The sequence below is a fragment of the Heteronotia binoei genome, chromosome 1, assembly GCF_032191835.1.
Source record: "Heteronotia binoei isolate CCM8104 ecotype False Entrance Well chromosome 1, APGP_CSIRO_Hbin_v1, whole genome shotgun sequence".
NCBI lineage: Eukaryota > Metazoa > Chordata > Lepidosauria > Squamata > Gekkonidae > Heteronotia > Heteronotia binoei.
This window is the reverse complement of record NC_083223.1, coordinates 158,744,067-158,758,921: the sequence shown is the minus strand read 5'-3', so window position 1 is coordinate 158,758,921 and position 14,855 is coordinate 158,744,067. Positions and strand designations below refer to the sequence as shown.

Here is a 14,855-nt window from a genome sequence, read left to right as displayed (position 1 = left end):
TTCTTTGGCTTACCCTCCAATGTTTGTCCTCCGCCTACATTGCAATGCAAGCTAAGGAGCAAAGTATTGCTGTGGCATGAAGTCATTTATCTCTGGCTGGTGGTATGGGGAGGGTAGGGAAGCTAAAATAATTCTGTACAAAAATCACCTGCTGGTTCACAACTTTTGGATTTACAGAAAGTGACCTCACTCCCAATGTACTTCAACCACACACGCACAATCTCACCCAAACTTCTAAGTGTCCAACAGAATGCCCCCCCAACACAGATATACATAGATACAACCTACAATGAGCAATCTTCTTCTACAGTTTGCTGCTGGACCTCACTTTGTACCTTCGTAGTGGCAAGGAAGATCTAGGAAATGATGTACTTAATAGATGACAGGAGAAGATACACACCTGTGTGACTACCTCAGCTTGCCTTGTACCTCAGTGAGGGTGAGGTAGTCTGGGGGGTGACACACTTCAAAAGTAAAAGGAGAAGGCCCAGCCATTATACTGCTGCTTACTGCAGCTCCCAGGATTGGTTGCAGAGACACTGCCATTGAAGTCCACCTGACTGGCAGGGATGGTATAGGTAAAAAGCCCTTAGTGCAACAGAATTCCTTTAGCTGTCTTGGGGTGGAACATGATGGTATTTCAGCTCCTTTAAGGCATGTATGGACAGGAAGACTTCTAGTGATACATGGTAAAAGGCAAGAATTCTGAGAGCTATTATTGCCAGGAATCTCTGTGGCCCAGCAAGTGTGTAAGAAGTGATAAGCCAGGATTTCTCATTTGTATATAATGTGAAACCATAGTTAAGAGTAACTGGTTAATAAACTAACTTTGGATCATTGCTCCACGTTCTGGCTTAATGGTGTCAAACTAGGTGGTCACTGAGAAGCTGCATTTGGATGACATACTAACCACCATGGTTTCACGCTATGTCCAAACTCACCCTATATCGCCTTTTCTTCATATAGTTGGTTCCTGTCCATATTCTCTTTACCCACTAAAGTTAAAGTGATTATATGACCATTTATAACAGAATGTCACAAGTCTGTGACCTATTCTTGCCAGGTGTCCTGAGCTGGGCAGGGCACCTAGCCCCATGTCCCCTGTTCAACGAACCCATGGAGTCACACTTCCATGGCCCATTGGGGAGCCATGCAAAAGGCCTACCTGCAACCCCCTGCACACAGCTCCTGCCCAGCTGATGGGTGAGTTTATGTCCACATGGCCAGAGGGAAGCCAGCCTTGTGCCACAGAGCTACCAGCTTTGGCCACAGAAAGCACTACCCCAGGCAGCAGAGTAGGGCAGAAAGCATGCAGGGAACAGGACTGAGTAGGTAGAGGTTGCATGGGCTGTGAGGAGATATTTAACCTTCTATGGCCCAGAGCTGAAGAGAAATCATCAAGGCCATTCCTCACTTTAGTCAAGTGCTGGCAAGAGAGTATGTGAGGAGAGTGAAGGAAATAACCCACCTGGGAAGGAATAAGAGTAACAGAGTGAAATTCAGCTCCTTTCCCTTCCCACCAGAAAGAAGCCTCTGCAGGGTGGAGGAAGGAATAACTTCCTTTGTTGGAGAGGAGTGGGACATGGATGAGGAACAAACATTCTCCCTTCTCACACCTAAACTAATTTTTTTTTACCTACTTTCCCTTTGGGCCATCAGTGCCAGACTTCCCTCTTCATGATTCTCAAGCAGAAGTAGCTTTCTTTATATTGAAAGAAAAATTTGTCCACATGGAAATACATTACAAGAAAGCATCATTACCAGAGAAGTTTTCCATTTTAGTATTTCTCTCATTACTAATCATATCATGTTGCACTCAAATTTAGTAGCATGTGTGAATATTTTGGTCTTCCTGGCCACTCCACAAAGGACCTCTAAATGACTCTAACAAATCTATTCAGGTGAATGGATGACACATACAATGGCAGTTGAAGAACTTAGATTTTTGTATAAGTGTGTAACCCAAGGTCCTAACAGGGATGATGGATTTCTCACTTATTATAAAACCTTATGGAAGTAATAATGATCACATGTTTATGTGAAAAATTCCACTGGAGTAATTCCTTTTAAAGTCCAAACAGCTGCTGTTATGTGTTGTTTAGTCTATTTCTGGAAGTGCTAAAATGGACTACAGACCACGAAATCCTGTGTTCTTAAAATAAAATGTTAGCTGTGTAGGTCTTACAAACTTGACCAGATCTCTGATAACTGAAACCATAGATAAACCAAAGATAAGTAACTGCTGTTGTAGGAGGGAGCCTAAGCTGTCAATCTCAATTAAATTAAATTTCTGTCCTTATTTAAAACGATATAGTAACCAGCCAAATTTATTTGTCTATAATATTTTAATATTTTCATTTACATATAACTTCAGAATACTGAATAAGTTCCCTTTATATTGTTCTTAGTTTCTTTTATATTAATATGATCATCTTTTTGTTTCAGTTATCACATCATCATCTACCAGAGAGTACACTGTGACAGAACCAGAAAGAGATGGGGTCTCACCAACCTACACAGTTCCTTACCAGTGGCGACAGACTATCACATTTGATGAGTGCATTTATGATGACTCTCATCATTCTGTTTCAGCCACACAGCAGTTATCAGTGGATAGTGTCTTTGTCTTGTATAACAGAGATGAACAGATTTTACGATATGCAATGAGCAATTCAATTGGTCCTGTCATTGGTATGTTCAGTGATATTGTTCTGGTTTAATTTCATTTAAAATTGGCTAGTAGCCTGTTTATTAACTATTGTGTGAACGAGTACAGCCATGGATATGGCAAATGTTGGATATTCATAGTAGACAAAAAGCCTTAGTCAACAGTTATGCCTTCAGAGATATGTGACCTCTGGCAAGCATTCTTATTATGGGACTGTTAACACTAATGGAGAGAAATCACTGGGTTTTTTTTTTTTTTTACCTGGTTTGGGATGGCTAGTTATTTATCTTCAGAATACATTAACATGCATTGTTATTTCTTCATACCCATGTCTTAGAAACAGAATTTTTAGTGTTTTCTACTCACTGCTTAGAGGCCACTCCTTTATCACGCATGATTTCCAGTTAGCATGTCAGTCCTAGCAGAGACAAATTTTGATTTAAAACAATATTTGTTGCAGTTATTATTGAGAACACCAAATCTGTCAGTAGAAATAGTGAGTTCATTTAATACATTCTTATTTTAATATCTTCTTTGGCCTTTTGCTAGGTGATTCAGCTGATATAAACCGCAATCCTTGCTACACGGGCTCCCATGGTTGTGACACCAATGCAGTCTGTCGCCCAGGAACAGGCAGTCAGTACAGCTGTGAATGTTCAGTGGGCTTCCGAGGAGATGGCCGTGTATGTTACGGTATGGAAATACCTTTCTGTAGAAAAAATGTTGACTTCTGTAGAATCATCTATTAATTATTGCCTTTGCTGTGGATTAACTAAAATATGCCATGGCAATTTCTTGTTTTTTGACATTCTATTTTCCCCTCATGCAATGCTTAAAAGAAAGCACATGCAGATGGATAAACTTGAATGCTGCTTCAAGAGGAAAGCTGCATGATCAGACTATATCCACAGTGTTCTCTCTTTCCTGTGTTATTAAAAAGGTGAAGAAATCTGTTAAAATAATCTATAAACAACTCTTTGCAAAACACAAATGCATGTTTTGTTAATGAAGTGATATGTTTGAAATACTACTATTTCTCCTTTAAATATTGTGAAAGGTTGTGTACAACTTAACCAAATATGCATGCATTTACAGTATCACAAGTGAATGAAGTAGGCTTAGGTTTTAGGATACCATGTTATCCTCCTACTATTTATGCCAGTAGCACAGAAAATTTCTATTCCTGTAGCCTGTGCTTCCCTAAGAAGCTACTTCCCAGTTGTTTTCTGATTAAATTATTATTCCACACTATCTAATAACTCCCTTTTGTATATCTGTATCCAGCTTGCTGAGTTTGCCTTTAATCAGAACATGCCACATAGCTGTATTGTAAATTTAAAACACTTCTATTCTGAGAAATGTCCTCTGTATAACTGCAAATACATGGAATATATAGATTGCTGTGGTGTGGAGAGCATCATCCCAACTGAGCTGAATAAACCATACTGGTGTACAGTTTTCCATATAACAGCTTTTATGTGGAGTGATTTAAAATAACCTCCTTTCAGCAGCTGTGAGCTTGTTCTAAACTGTGGCTCTGATTAAATCTTTCATATCCTGCACATTTTTAAAAAAAATTTTATACTGAATTTATATCCTGCCCTCCACTCTGAAGAGTCTCAGAGTGGCTCACAGTCTCTTTTACCTTCCTCCCCCATAACAGATACCCTGTGAGGTGGGTGGGGCTGGAGAGGGCTCTCACAGCAGCTGCCCTTTCAAGGACAACCTCTGCCAGAGCTATGGCTGACCTAAGGCCATGCTAGCAGGTGCAAGTGGAGGAGTGGGGAATCAAACCCGGTTCTCCCAGATAAGAGTCCACACACTTAACCGCTACATCAAACTGGCTCTCACATGATACCCCAACAAACAACACAGTTGTAGCAGTAAGGGTATTGGTTTAGATATGGTAAATCCAAGATCCTATCTCTGTTCTGCCATAAAATTTACAGGTAATTCTGGAATAAATTAGTCCTTCAGAGAAAACAAGATGTGATGTGATGTGATGTGCAGTCACATGTATTTTTAGCCAGATTTTCTTATTAAACTAAAAGCAGATTTGGGAGGATGTGAGTTTAAGTGGAAGAATGACTGAAGGGATGGACTGTTCAAGCTTTTTGTCTCCAGGCTTCTTTCTGCAATTTTGAGGGAGAAAAAAGACTAGTGAAAAAAGGGCTGAATAGCTCTTCCTCTTGCTCTTGCTGTATGTTATGACTAGTTCACACCTGGTAGGATTGACTTGAAACAGAAATACTGTTCTGAGCTCCTTGAAATAAGGCAAGATACAAATGAATCAGAAACAAAATGATATCACACATGCCTCAGTGGTCCACTTGGCAGAGATGTCTCTCATGTAGTCACAGAGGATGTCATAATCTGTTATTATTTGTAAAAGCTAGGAAGGGTCCAGGCAAATAGGTGTGAAAAACCTCAGCTTGAGACCCTGGAGAGCCGCTGCCAGTCTGAGAAGACAATACTGACTTTGATGGACCAAAGGTCTGATTCAGTAGAAGGCAGCTTCATATGTTCAATGTCTTCAGATGAATTAAAACTGAGTAATACATATATCATTAAGCTCTATCTTATACTTACAATGGAACCTAGGGAGGCTCTGGAAACTATGAACAAGTGCTTGGAGGCAGTTTTTGGATAGATGAGGGCTAAAAAGCTGAAATTTATCCAACTCAATGGAGGTGCTAGTGGTTGGGCTTTGACCCTCCACTAGCAGATGAAGACTCTTTTGTTCCCTTTGGCATACCCTCAGTAAATCTTATTGGCCCTCCTTCTTGGTTGTGTTATGTGCGTTTTGTCTGTTTATATGTGTTCATTGAATTGTTTATTTTATAAATACTTTATTTTAATGCTGTTTTAATGTTTTATTTATTTATTTATTTAGAATTTATATCCCGCCCTTCCCACGAATGATCACCACCTTGGGAAACCTATTTGGGTGGAAGGTGGCACAGAAATGTTTTAAATAAATAGATATTGTTCCTGTCTTTAAGAACTGTTTAAGCAATCCTGCTGAAATAACATTGTTTTTGTGTGTAGATATAGATGAATGCCTGGATCAGCCAACAGTATGTGGCAGCAATGCAGTCTGTAATAATCAGCCAGGAACTTTCAGATGTGAATGTCTAGAAGGGTATCAGTTTTCAGCTGATGGACGAACATGTGTGGGTGCGTTTACTTTCCAGACTTCATTTGTTTTGTTTGGGATAATAAGATCCTCTGAGTAGACTACTAAAGTAGTGGTTTTCTTTTCTTCATTCACTTCTTTTGGAAGACAAAGATAAAAAAGTAATTATTTTTTTTAAGTCTTGATTGTTCTTGACAAATATCAAGAATGACAAGACTGTTCTTATTTCAATGAAGGAAATGCTTAGGTTCCATCAAGAATTATTTTTAGACATATACCATGGGCTTGAGCGACCAGTGTGACGTTTGTACCTTTGGACTTACCATTCAAAATATGCATTTAGCTTAAGTTAGCAAAAAAGAAAGTGGGACTGCACCAAAATCCAGGTAAAACAGTAATGGGAAATCTAATAATAGTTATTTAATAGAAAATTTGTGCTGTTAACATTCTGCAGAATATCTAAAGACCAGGGCTATTTTTGTAGAAAAAGCCCAGAATGAACTCATTTGCATATTAGGCCACACCCCCTGACACCAAGCCAGCCAGAACTGTGTTCCTGTGCGTTCCTGTTAAAAAAAAACCCTGCTAAAGACTAAATAAATTACTAAATATACAATTTAATCAGAACTTAGAATTAAATTATTAAAAAGCTCCAGAGTGAATTTGATATGCATTTTGCATCTGTAGTCATATAATACTGTAATACCCATAAATACTTTTAAATAAAATATTTTTTAAAATATTTAAAAATATTTTTTTTAAAGCAAAGACATGTTTCTTTCAATAAAGGAAAAGGTTCAAAAGAAGCACATTCATATAACTAAAACACATTAACATAACAGTTAATTTGACAAACAATAGGAATTAAACCAGGGTTAAATCCATTTTAAGTCCATATGAACTAGTCTTCATAAAAATTTCCAAGTACTAACTGACCCAAAATCTGAACCTGCCACTGTCTGCTGCAAGGCAAGGGAACTTACAGTAGCAAACGGAAGATGAATTTGTAGCAGGCAGGCAAGAGACAATATTCTTGAAAGCATCATAATTATATCTAATTCTCAACATGGTCAGTTCCATGGATACTTAAATCTGGAGATTGGAGCCATGAACAGACAAGACAGGTCTTTGTGCAAACCTGGAAAAAAAACCCAAGTTTGTAAAAAAAATTCATAGAATCTGCCAGATAATTGAATAAAATATTTTCTTTCATAATCTGGAGCTGTTTCAACATCTGTTGAAGAGAATTTGAGCTTAAGAATTTAGTCAGGCATTTCCTAATTTTTTCTTCTTTTCCCCTTCATAAACATAATTGGTTAATTTGTTTGTTAGCTAATGTTACAAAAGTTAAACATCTTAAGTATATCTTGGTAATATGAGTGTGTTTTTGAAGACCTTTTTGTGTAACTTTTTATATGTCACTATTTGACTTAAAGAAATCCCAAGCTATCAGAGCTCTCTTGCCGCTTAGTAGTACCTGAATATTGATGTTGCAACACTTATGCAGATAAGAATAGAAACACGTATCTTATAAAATCCTACACGCTCTCCTGTTTTACATTAATATTGAAAGATACTATTTTTCTTGTATCTTGAAACTATCACTCACCAATATCTTTCCTTGTACCTGCCATATTTGTCAGGAAAGGTGGTGGGGTGACACGTATCACCACTGGCAGTTGAATCCCACCTAATTTAGGGTTGCTCTGTCCTGCCTCCTCCCTGGCAGGGGACTTTGGGGGCTTTCCTGGAGAGGGCAGGAATATCGCCAGCATGGTGATGTCACACAGAAGTGACACAATTATGTTGGGGATGCAGCCCCATGGAAGGTGCCCTTAGCACCAGCTTGCAAGAACCATTTAAAGGGAACATTCCCTTTAAATGGTTTTTGCAAGTGGGGGCACCTGCACCCTGCATGCCTGAACTCCAAGCAGTGAATTCACCGCTTGGAGTTCAGGTGTGCAGCCAGTGGCCACCCCTCTCTCTCCCCTCCTCCAGGCCACATGCTCTCTTTGATCAGCTGGAGGATCTAGCAGGAGGGGAGGAAGAGGGGTGGCCATGGGTGGTTGCTGTTGTGGGCAGGGCTTGGGGCGGGGCTTCTCCCACCAGCCAGTTGTCCAGCAGAGGGCAGGAGCCCATGAAATTGGGAGATCCCTCACCCCCTTCTGGAGTCTGGCATCCCTAACCTAAAAGGGATTTCTCAGCAACTGCAGGATCAGCAGCTGCTGCTGGGGGATCAAGAAGATGGGTGGCCACTCTTCTGTAAGGAAGAGAATTGTTTCATTCAAAAAACTAGCTGTGTTGAAGTGGCTTGGGCCACTCAATGGACAGAAACAGAGAAACAAAGTTCTGAAGAAGGGAAGGGTGGTTTTTAGCTGATGGAAGGCAGCAGGAAGAAGACAAGAACATGATAAGCCAGGAAGGAAGACATTCAAAAAATGGACTGAAAAGGTTTCTGATTAATTCTTCTAAAATGTTATTCCAGAATTTTCCTTTGACCAAAGCATTAAAGAAGTTAAGATTAACTTTAAAAATGTTGTTTGTGTATGTCTTTCTAATTTACAGCTGTTGAACGTGTTGTCAATCATTGTGTGACAGGCACACACACTTGTGATATCCCTCAGCGTGCCCGCTGCATATATACTGGTGGTTCTTCTTACATCTGCACATGCCAGTCTGGCTTCTCTGGAGATGGGCGCTCCTGTGTGGGTAGGTAATCACTTTTTGCACTACTTTCTATCTTGTGTTTGGAGGCTTTTGTGTTTCAGTTACTTGAAACCTAATAATTTGGTTTGGATCCCTTTGACTGTACAGCAGCCTCAATTTGGCAGTCATTGAAGTGAATGCCAGCAGTACTGTGTTGACGTTTACTGGGAAAGGTTGTAAATCCCAAATGCATTTTATGAATGTCTTAGTGGGCAGAAATAGACTGATAAATGCTGAAAATGTCCACTCTTTTCAGATGTTCACAAGATGCATCTGGAATTCCCATAAAATCATATGTTTGTCAACAGAATTCCTGACATTTAATATAACATTCATAAAAGTAATCTGATTGCATGTATTACAAATATCCCATATGCAATATTGTTATGATAGGACAATCTTAATTCAAGCTAATTGTGTCACACTGGTTCTCATGAGAGTGACTCTGGCAGGGAGCTGATGCACTGATTTATTCTACTTCAGTTCCTGGTGCACAGTATCTGATATATTGAATGTTTAAACATGATGTGAAATGCGTATCAGCTGAATAATAGTCATTAGTCTGGTTAGCTATAATTATATACATCAGAGTCATCTGGTAATTTCCAAGTTATTTTTGTATAAATAATTTTGCTTATGAGCCTTAAACAATTATTTGTTCTAACCAATGGATTTCTTTGATTATAAATTTTGGTGTGGTTTAGAGATGACTTATTGTTCCAAGGGTTCCACAATTGCCACATATGCTTTCTTTAATTTGATTTCTGCCCATGGATCCTCCCCCCCTCCCCACACACATGGATCCTTTTGAGATATAGGCTGTCCCAGGAGCAAATTTCGATTTTTGAATGGAGAATTGCCCATGTCATGGTATAATTGAACTTGGACCATTACTTAAGGTGAGGGCTGGTTCCATATTGCATGGGTGTGGCTATTCTGCCATGGCAGCATATGAAAAAAATGGGTGCTGATCTAGATTCTTGTGTGGTGTCTGCATATTGCTCCAGGCAGAGCAGGTCGTAGCTTCCAGGTGTGCAGTGTGCATTAGGAAGTCAGTGGAGTGAAGACAGAAGTAAACACCTCCTTGCACTGTGGCTTTCATGGTTGTTTACACTTTTAAAACTTGCAGGATATCTATTCACAAATCTCCTAATGTGTCTAGTTTGGCCTGAAGGTTGGCACTGTATATCTCCTCCCCCCTTACCTTATATGTACAGTGAGAAGTGGCTTATTTTGACCTTTTGCTTTTCAGATGTAGATGAATGTCAGTTCAGTCGCTGCCACCCAGATGCTTTCTGTTATAATACTCCAGGATCCTTCAGCTGCCAATGTAAAGCAGGTTATCATGGGGATGGTTTCCAGTGTGTGCTAGGAGGTAAACATTCAGAATAAATTTTTAAATTGTCTGTCTAGAAGGAAGTGGTTGATAGAGGATATTTCTGAGATTACAGGTAAGTAAGTGAAGGTTGTGCAACAACTGTGTGTTGGGGATTGTGTGTGAACTGTGTTCCTTATCTAAACTGAATTATTTGGTCAAGCAGCAAAGTGACTGAAGTATCAAGACTTTCACTTTAAGACTTTTAAATTTAAAACTTATGTCATAAGAACATAAGAGAAGCCATGTTGGATCAGGCCAATGGCCCATCCAGTCCAACACACTGTGTCACACGGTGGCCAAAAAAAGACTCCCTCAAAAAACCCAAGTGCCATCAGGAGGTTCACAAGTGGGACTAGAAGCCCTTCCACTTTGCCCCCCCCCCAAAAAAACACCAAGAACACAGAGCATCACTGCCCCAGACAGTTCCAATAATATACTGTGCTAATAGCCACTGATGGACCTCTGCTCCATATTTTTATCCAATCCCCTCTTGAAACTGGCTATGCTTGTAGCCACCACCACCACCTGTGGCAGTGAATTCCACGTTAATCACCCTTTGGATGAAGAAGTACTTCCTTTTATCTGTTTTAACCCGACTGCTCAGCAATTTCATTGAATGCCCACGAGTTCTTGTATTGTGAGAAAGGGAGAAAAGTACTTCTTTCTCTACTTTCTCCATCCCATACATAATCTTGTAAACCGCTATCATGTCACCCTGCAGTCATTTTTTACTTGCTTCAGAGTCAGCTACTAATTTTGTGTAACAAATTCAGAGAGGTAGGTAAGTACACAGTGTCAGCATCTGCAAAGGACCCACCACAGGCAAAAGACTCCTGGCACATCCACTTCTACTATGAGGTCATTTAGGACAGACTTCCATTTCCGGGCAGAGAGATGCTGAAAGCAGTGACTCTCTGGCTCCCCTTAGCCTTGTGTGCAAGACGAAGTAGAAGACGAAAAGAGGAAGAGGTGGTTGTGGTTGTGGTGGAGAGGATCTGAAGAAGTAAGCAGTAACTCACAAAAACTCATAGCCTGCCACAAATTTTGTTAGTTTTTAAGCTGCTACTGGACTCTTGCTCTTTTCTACTGAGGCTTGTCCTGTTAGTGTCTGCTTTTTTATAACATGAAAATAGTTACAATGGGAAATGTATCATACTGTTTACAAGTCTATATTATATTAATTCAGGAAAGATGACAAGTCTCTTCTAGTTACTTATACAGTCTGAATGGGGAGAACTTGCTTTTAGAAAAAAAAAATAATGCTTGTTTTCTAATTATGTTAGATTTTCTGAACAAAGTTCGAGTCCAGTGGTGCCTCTAAGACCAACAAAGTTTTATTCACGGAATAAACTTTAGCGTGAGATCTGAATAAGTGTGCTTGCACACGGAAGTTTATACCTTGAATAAAACTTCATTGGTCTTAAAGGTGCCCCTGGACTTGAACTTTGTTCTGCTGCTTCAGACCAATATGATTATCCACCTGCATCTGTTAAACTTTCTGTAAATGTGGTTGTGACGGACTCAGGAACTTAGCCTGAGTAGCTGGGGAAACAGGCTTGCAGTGATTGGCTGGAACGTTGCCCGAGCAATGGAAAAGTATCTATATGAGGTGTGCTTAGCAGAAAACACCTCAGGTTTTTAGTCTGAGGGAGTCTTTGAGAGAAGTCTTCAGAATACCAGTCTGAAGTGAAGAGAGTGGGCTTAGGCTGGGCAGTTGCAAAACCAACTGGACGAGGGGCTGAGAGCGGCCAGAGTGGCTGGGCTCCTTGTGGGAGACAGAGCTGAGTGGACTTTGTCTGGAAAAGGTAGTATTCAGACAGTTTGAAACTCTCTGAGGGAGATTTTGCCAGCGCATCAGGCAATCTCCAAGTACAAACTAGATCACACAAATACACACTGAGGGGAGAACTGGATTCTGGTGGACAGCAGACCAGAGGACTAGCTGTGGGGCTGAGATGCATCGGTATTGAGGGGTGCGAGTCCTGGAAGATAGCTAGTATGAAAGGGTCTGTGAGGGAGAATACTGACACCAGTCAGGAGTTCTCTATGTGTATGTGGAAGAGTGATTGAAGTTTGCTATTTTTATGATTTGGCACTGCCAAAGTTAGGGGGGAAAATCTGAAGAAACAGCATTCTGAGTGCCCAGAAGGCACAGCATGTGTGAAGTTGAGTCTAGTGAAATTCTGAAATCTACCTGGTTTATTGTTTATTTCAAAGATCTTCTGCCAAAGTTTTGTTATATCTTACCTCAGCCTGATTAGTATCTACTCTCTGTAATTGATTTATTCTGCCATCCATCTGCCAGCCAACTGATTTACTTTTTGAATATTGAACAGTTATAATCAATATTATTTCATCCCTCTTCCTTGCCTTTTGTTACCTAATAAATACTTCGTGATTTTTAACTTTAAAACCATTTGGTGCCAATTATTAATAGTTCTGACAGGATTTCTAGGAGTGTTACTGAGGGACTGAGGGAAGGTGATCGGGGAGAAATTTAAAGTGGTCGCCTCCCGAGTAAAGCCTCTGACCGAGTTCCTCACAGTGGTCATTGTTGTTTTTACTTAGTTATTTTTAATTAAGATTGGGTTAATTACTTAGGATGTATCTTAGCTGTGGTCTAGAGAAGAATCCACATATGGAAGGGTCTTCCATGTGCAGAACTAAGCATTAAACTGGATGTGCATCCAGGTCGAGTTGTTCATATTTTGATGCAGTACATTGTTATAATCATCCTCAAAGACAATACATTACTCTTCAAAACCATATGAGAGGTGTATGTTTACTTCTGGAGACAGGAAGCATGTGGCTTTAGTGGAGTTAGAAGAGAATAATTCTGTTTAGGACTATACTGTTAGGCTTGGATCCAGAAACCTGACAAGTACACATTACAGGCAGGCTTTCAGCTCTCCCTTCCTTCCACAGCTTCTTTCCTCCCCCCTGTGCTGCCTTTAAGAGTTCAGGAAGCCCACTTGGAATGGCATGGGATATGGCAAATGGGATTAACAGTAGGAAGAAGAAATCAGCAAAACGGGAGATTTTTCTCCCCAGGACACATGGAAGTATTACAAGAAGCAACTTCTGTATATAAAAGGGCATGTTAGAGTCCAAAAAAATCTGTCCCCCTCAAAGCAGTTTAAAAAAAACAACCAGGAAAATTTAATTTATGCAATCAAATAAAATAGACATCACAAATCCAATAAAATAGCACAAATCCAAAACTCCATAGTATAATGTTTTGTCTGTAGTATAATGGAATGGAGGGCAGTTTTGTAAAAGGGACATGATTGTAGTCAATCCCTCTATTTACCGTATATTATCTTGCTCTTACTGTATTACTTTCTATTTTTGCAATTCCATCTTTATGCTTGTTTATGACATACGTTGTCATAAAAAGTCTGATACTGTTTTTGCATTGTTTCTCATTTTTGTGATTCTGGATTTTGCAAGACATTGTTAGTTGGATGTCTCATGCTATTTGATTACATTGTTTTTCACTGTGTAATCTGCCTTGAGTCTCAACAAGAAAGGTGGGCTACATATAAGTAAAATAAACTCCTGAACTGGTCCTTGATTCACTGTGTCAGTTCCGTCCCTGCTACAGGCTGCAGACCTCAGGCTAAGAGCCTTCTGGTTCTTGACTTTAACAGTAGAAGTACAAAACCTTAGCCCTGATCCCTTTCTGCTGACACAAAGATGTTCCCAACCTCCCACTCCACCATCTTTCGCATCATTTTTGTTTCCATTGCAATTTCAGTAAATGGAAGTATTCATAATGTTACTTTAACTGTCTTAAACTAGAATGTTTGGTTGTGTACATCCAGTAATTATTTATTTTATACAGCACACGCAAATCCTCTTGAAGCAGCTGTAGAAATTGCTAGGGATTTTACAAACATTCCACACATAGACATTTTAATAGCAAAAGAGTTACTGATGGAAGCATTGGCATTCCAGAAGCTATTAAGAATGTCTGTACTTCATTATTCCCTCACGCTCCATTATTTCAGTTCAAAAAGAAACAGATGGCCAAACCTTGTCACCCCTTTATCTCCCATAGGCTGTGTTTACCAAATAGAAACCACCCCAGACACTCTGGCTGGGTTCATTGACCACTAAAAGTAATTTGCCAGAATTGTTAATGTGTGTAATCTAGTTCACATGGAAAATGCTGGTCTAGTGTTTGCAGAGCTTAATGTCAAAAGCTAAATCGATTACAAGAACAGCAACCTAATAGTGATGTTGCTGCTTTTTGAAACTATAATACCAGTGCAGAAGCAAAGATTGCTTCTTGTGGTACACCGAATTATCCAACCACAGAGAAAAATCAGTTGATATATATCTTATGACAACTGCATTTGGGCTGCTTTAAATCACTTCACCCTGGTGTGACTTAATTGTATATGCTGGAAATTTAACACCCGGACTAAGTGATTATGCTCCATGTTAATATAAATAGCAAAAAAAAAAAAATCTGTAGTAGCATGGAGCTATTTAAAGTTCCATTTCTGAAACATGGCATCTCTTTTGTTTGCTTTCTTATTAGCTGCAACGTTAGGTCATGCATTATAGTTTGGCTTAATTATAGGATCAGATAATTTTCTAGTACAGCATGGAAGCCTTTGCAATACTACTTGAACATCCAAGAATTAATGCAATGTTTCTCCATTTCTCAAGGCCTGTTGTAACTAAAGATGGCACCAACTTATTATCAGCACTTGGAATACAAACCTCAGCAAATATTGCAACTCCAAATTGTTCTCTGGGTTAGATTGTATATCTGAGCCAAAGAAATACTCTTCCTCTCTTTTACATTCTATGAGGGATGCGAAGGCAGACCAGAGATCCAGACAATGGCTTGCTAACCAACAGACAGAGGAAGAACAAAGTTAAAGTCCAGTGGCACCTTTAAAGGTGTCACTGGATTCTAACTTTGTTCTGTTGCTTCAGACCAACATGACTGCTCA

At 39.6% G+C, this 14,855-nt stretch overlaps 1 protein-coding gene across 1 annotated transcript in view; it reads left to right on the top strand.

The window, feature by feature from the left end:
- The window catches only part of NID1 (nidogen 1), an 87,525-nt gene that overhangs the window by 39,973 nt on the left and 32,697 nt on the right, over nt 1–14,855 (top strand). The window contains exons 8-12 of the mRNA XM_060243255.1: nt 2,446–2,691; nt 3,218–3,361; nt 5,717–5,845; nt 8,370–8,513; nt 9,763–9,885. Of these exons, the coding sequence (XP_060099238.1) occupies nt 2,446–2,691; nt 3,218–3,361; nt 5,717–5,845; nt 8,370–8,513; nt 9,763–9,885 (786 nt within the window). The remainder of the gene's footprint in view (nt 1–2,445; nt 2,692–3,217; nt 3,362–5,716; nt 5,846–8,369; nt 8,514–9,762; nt 9,886–14,855) is intronic.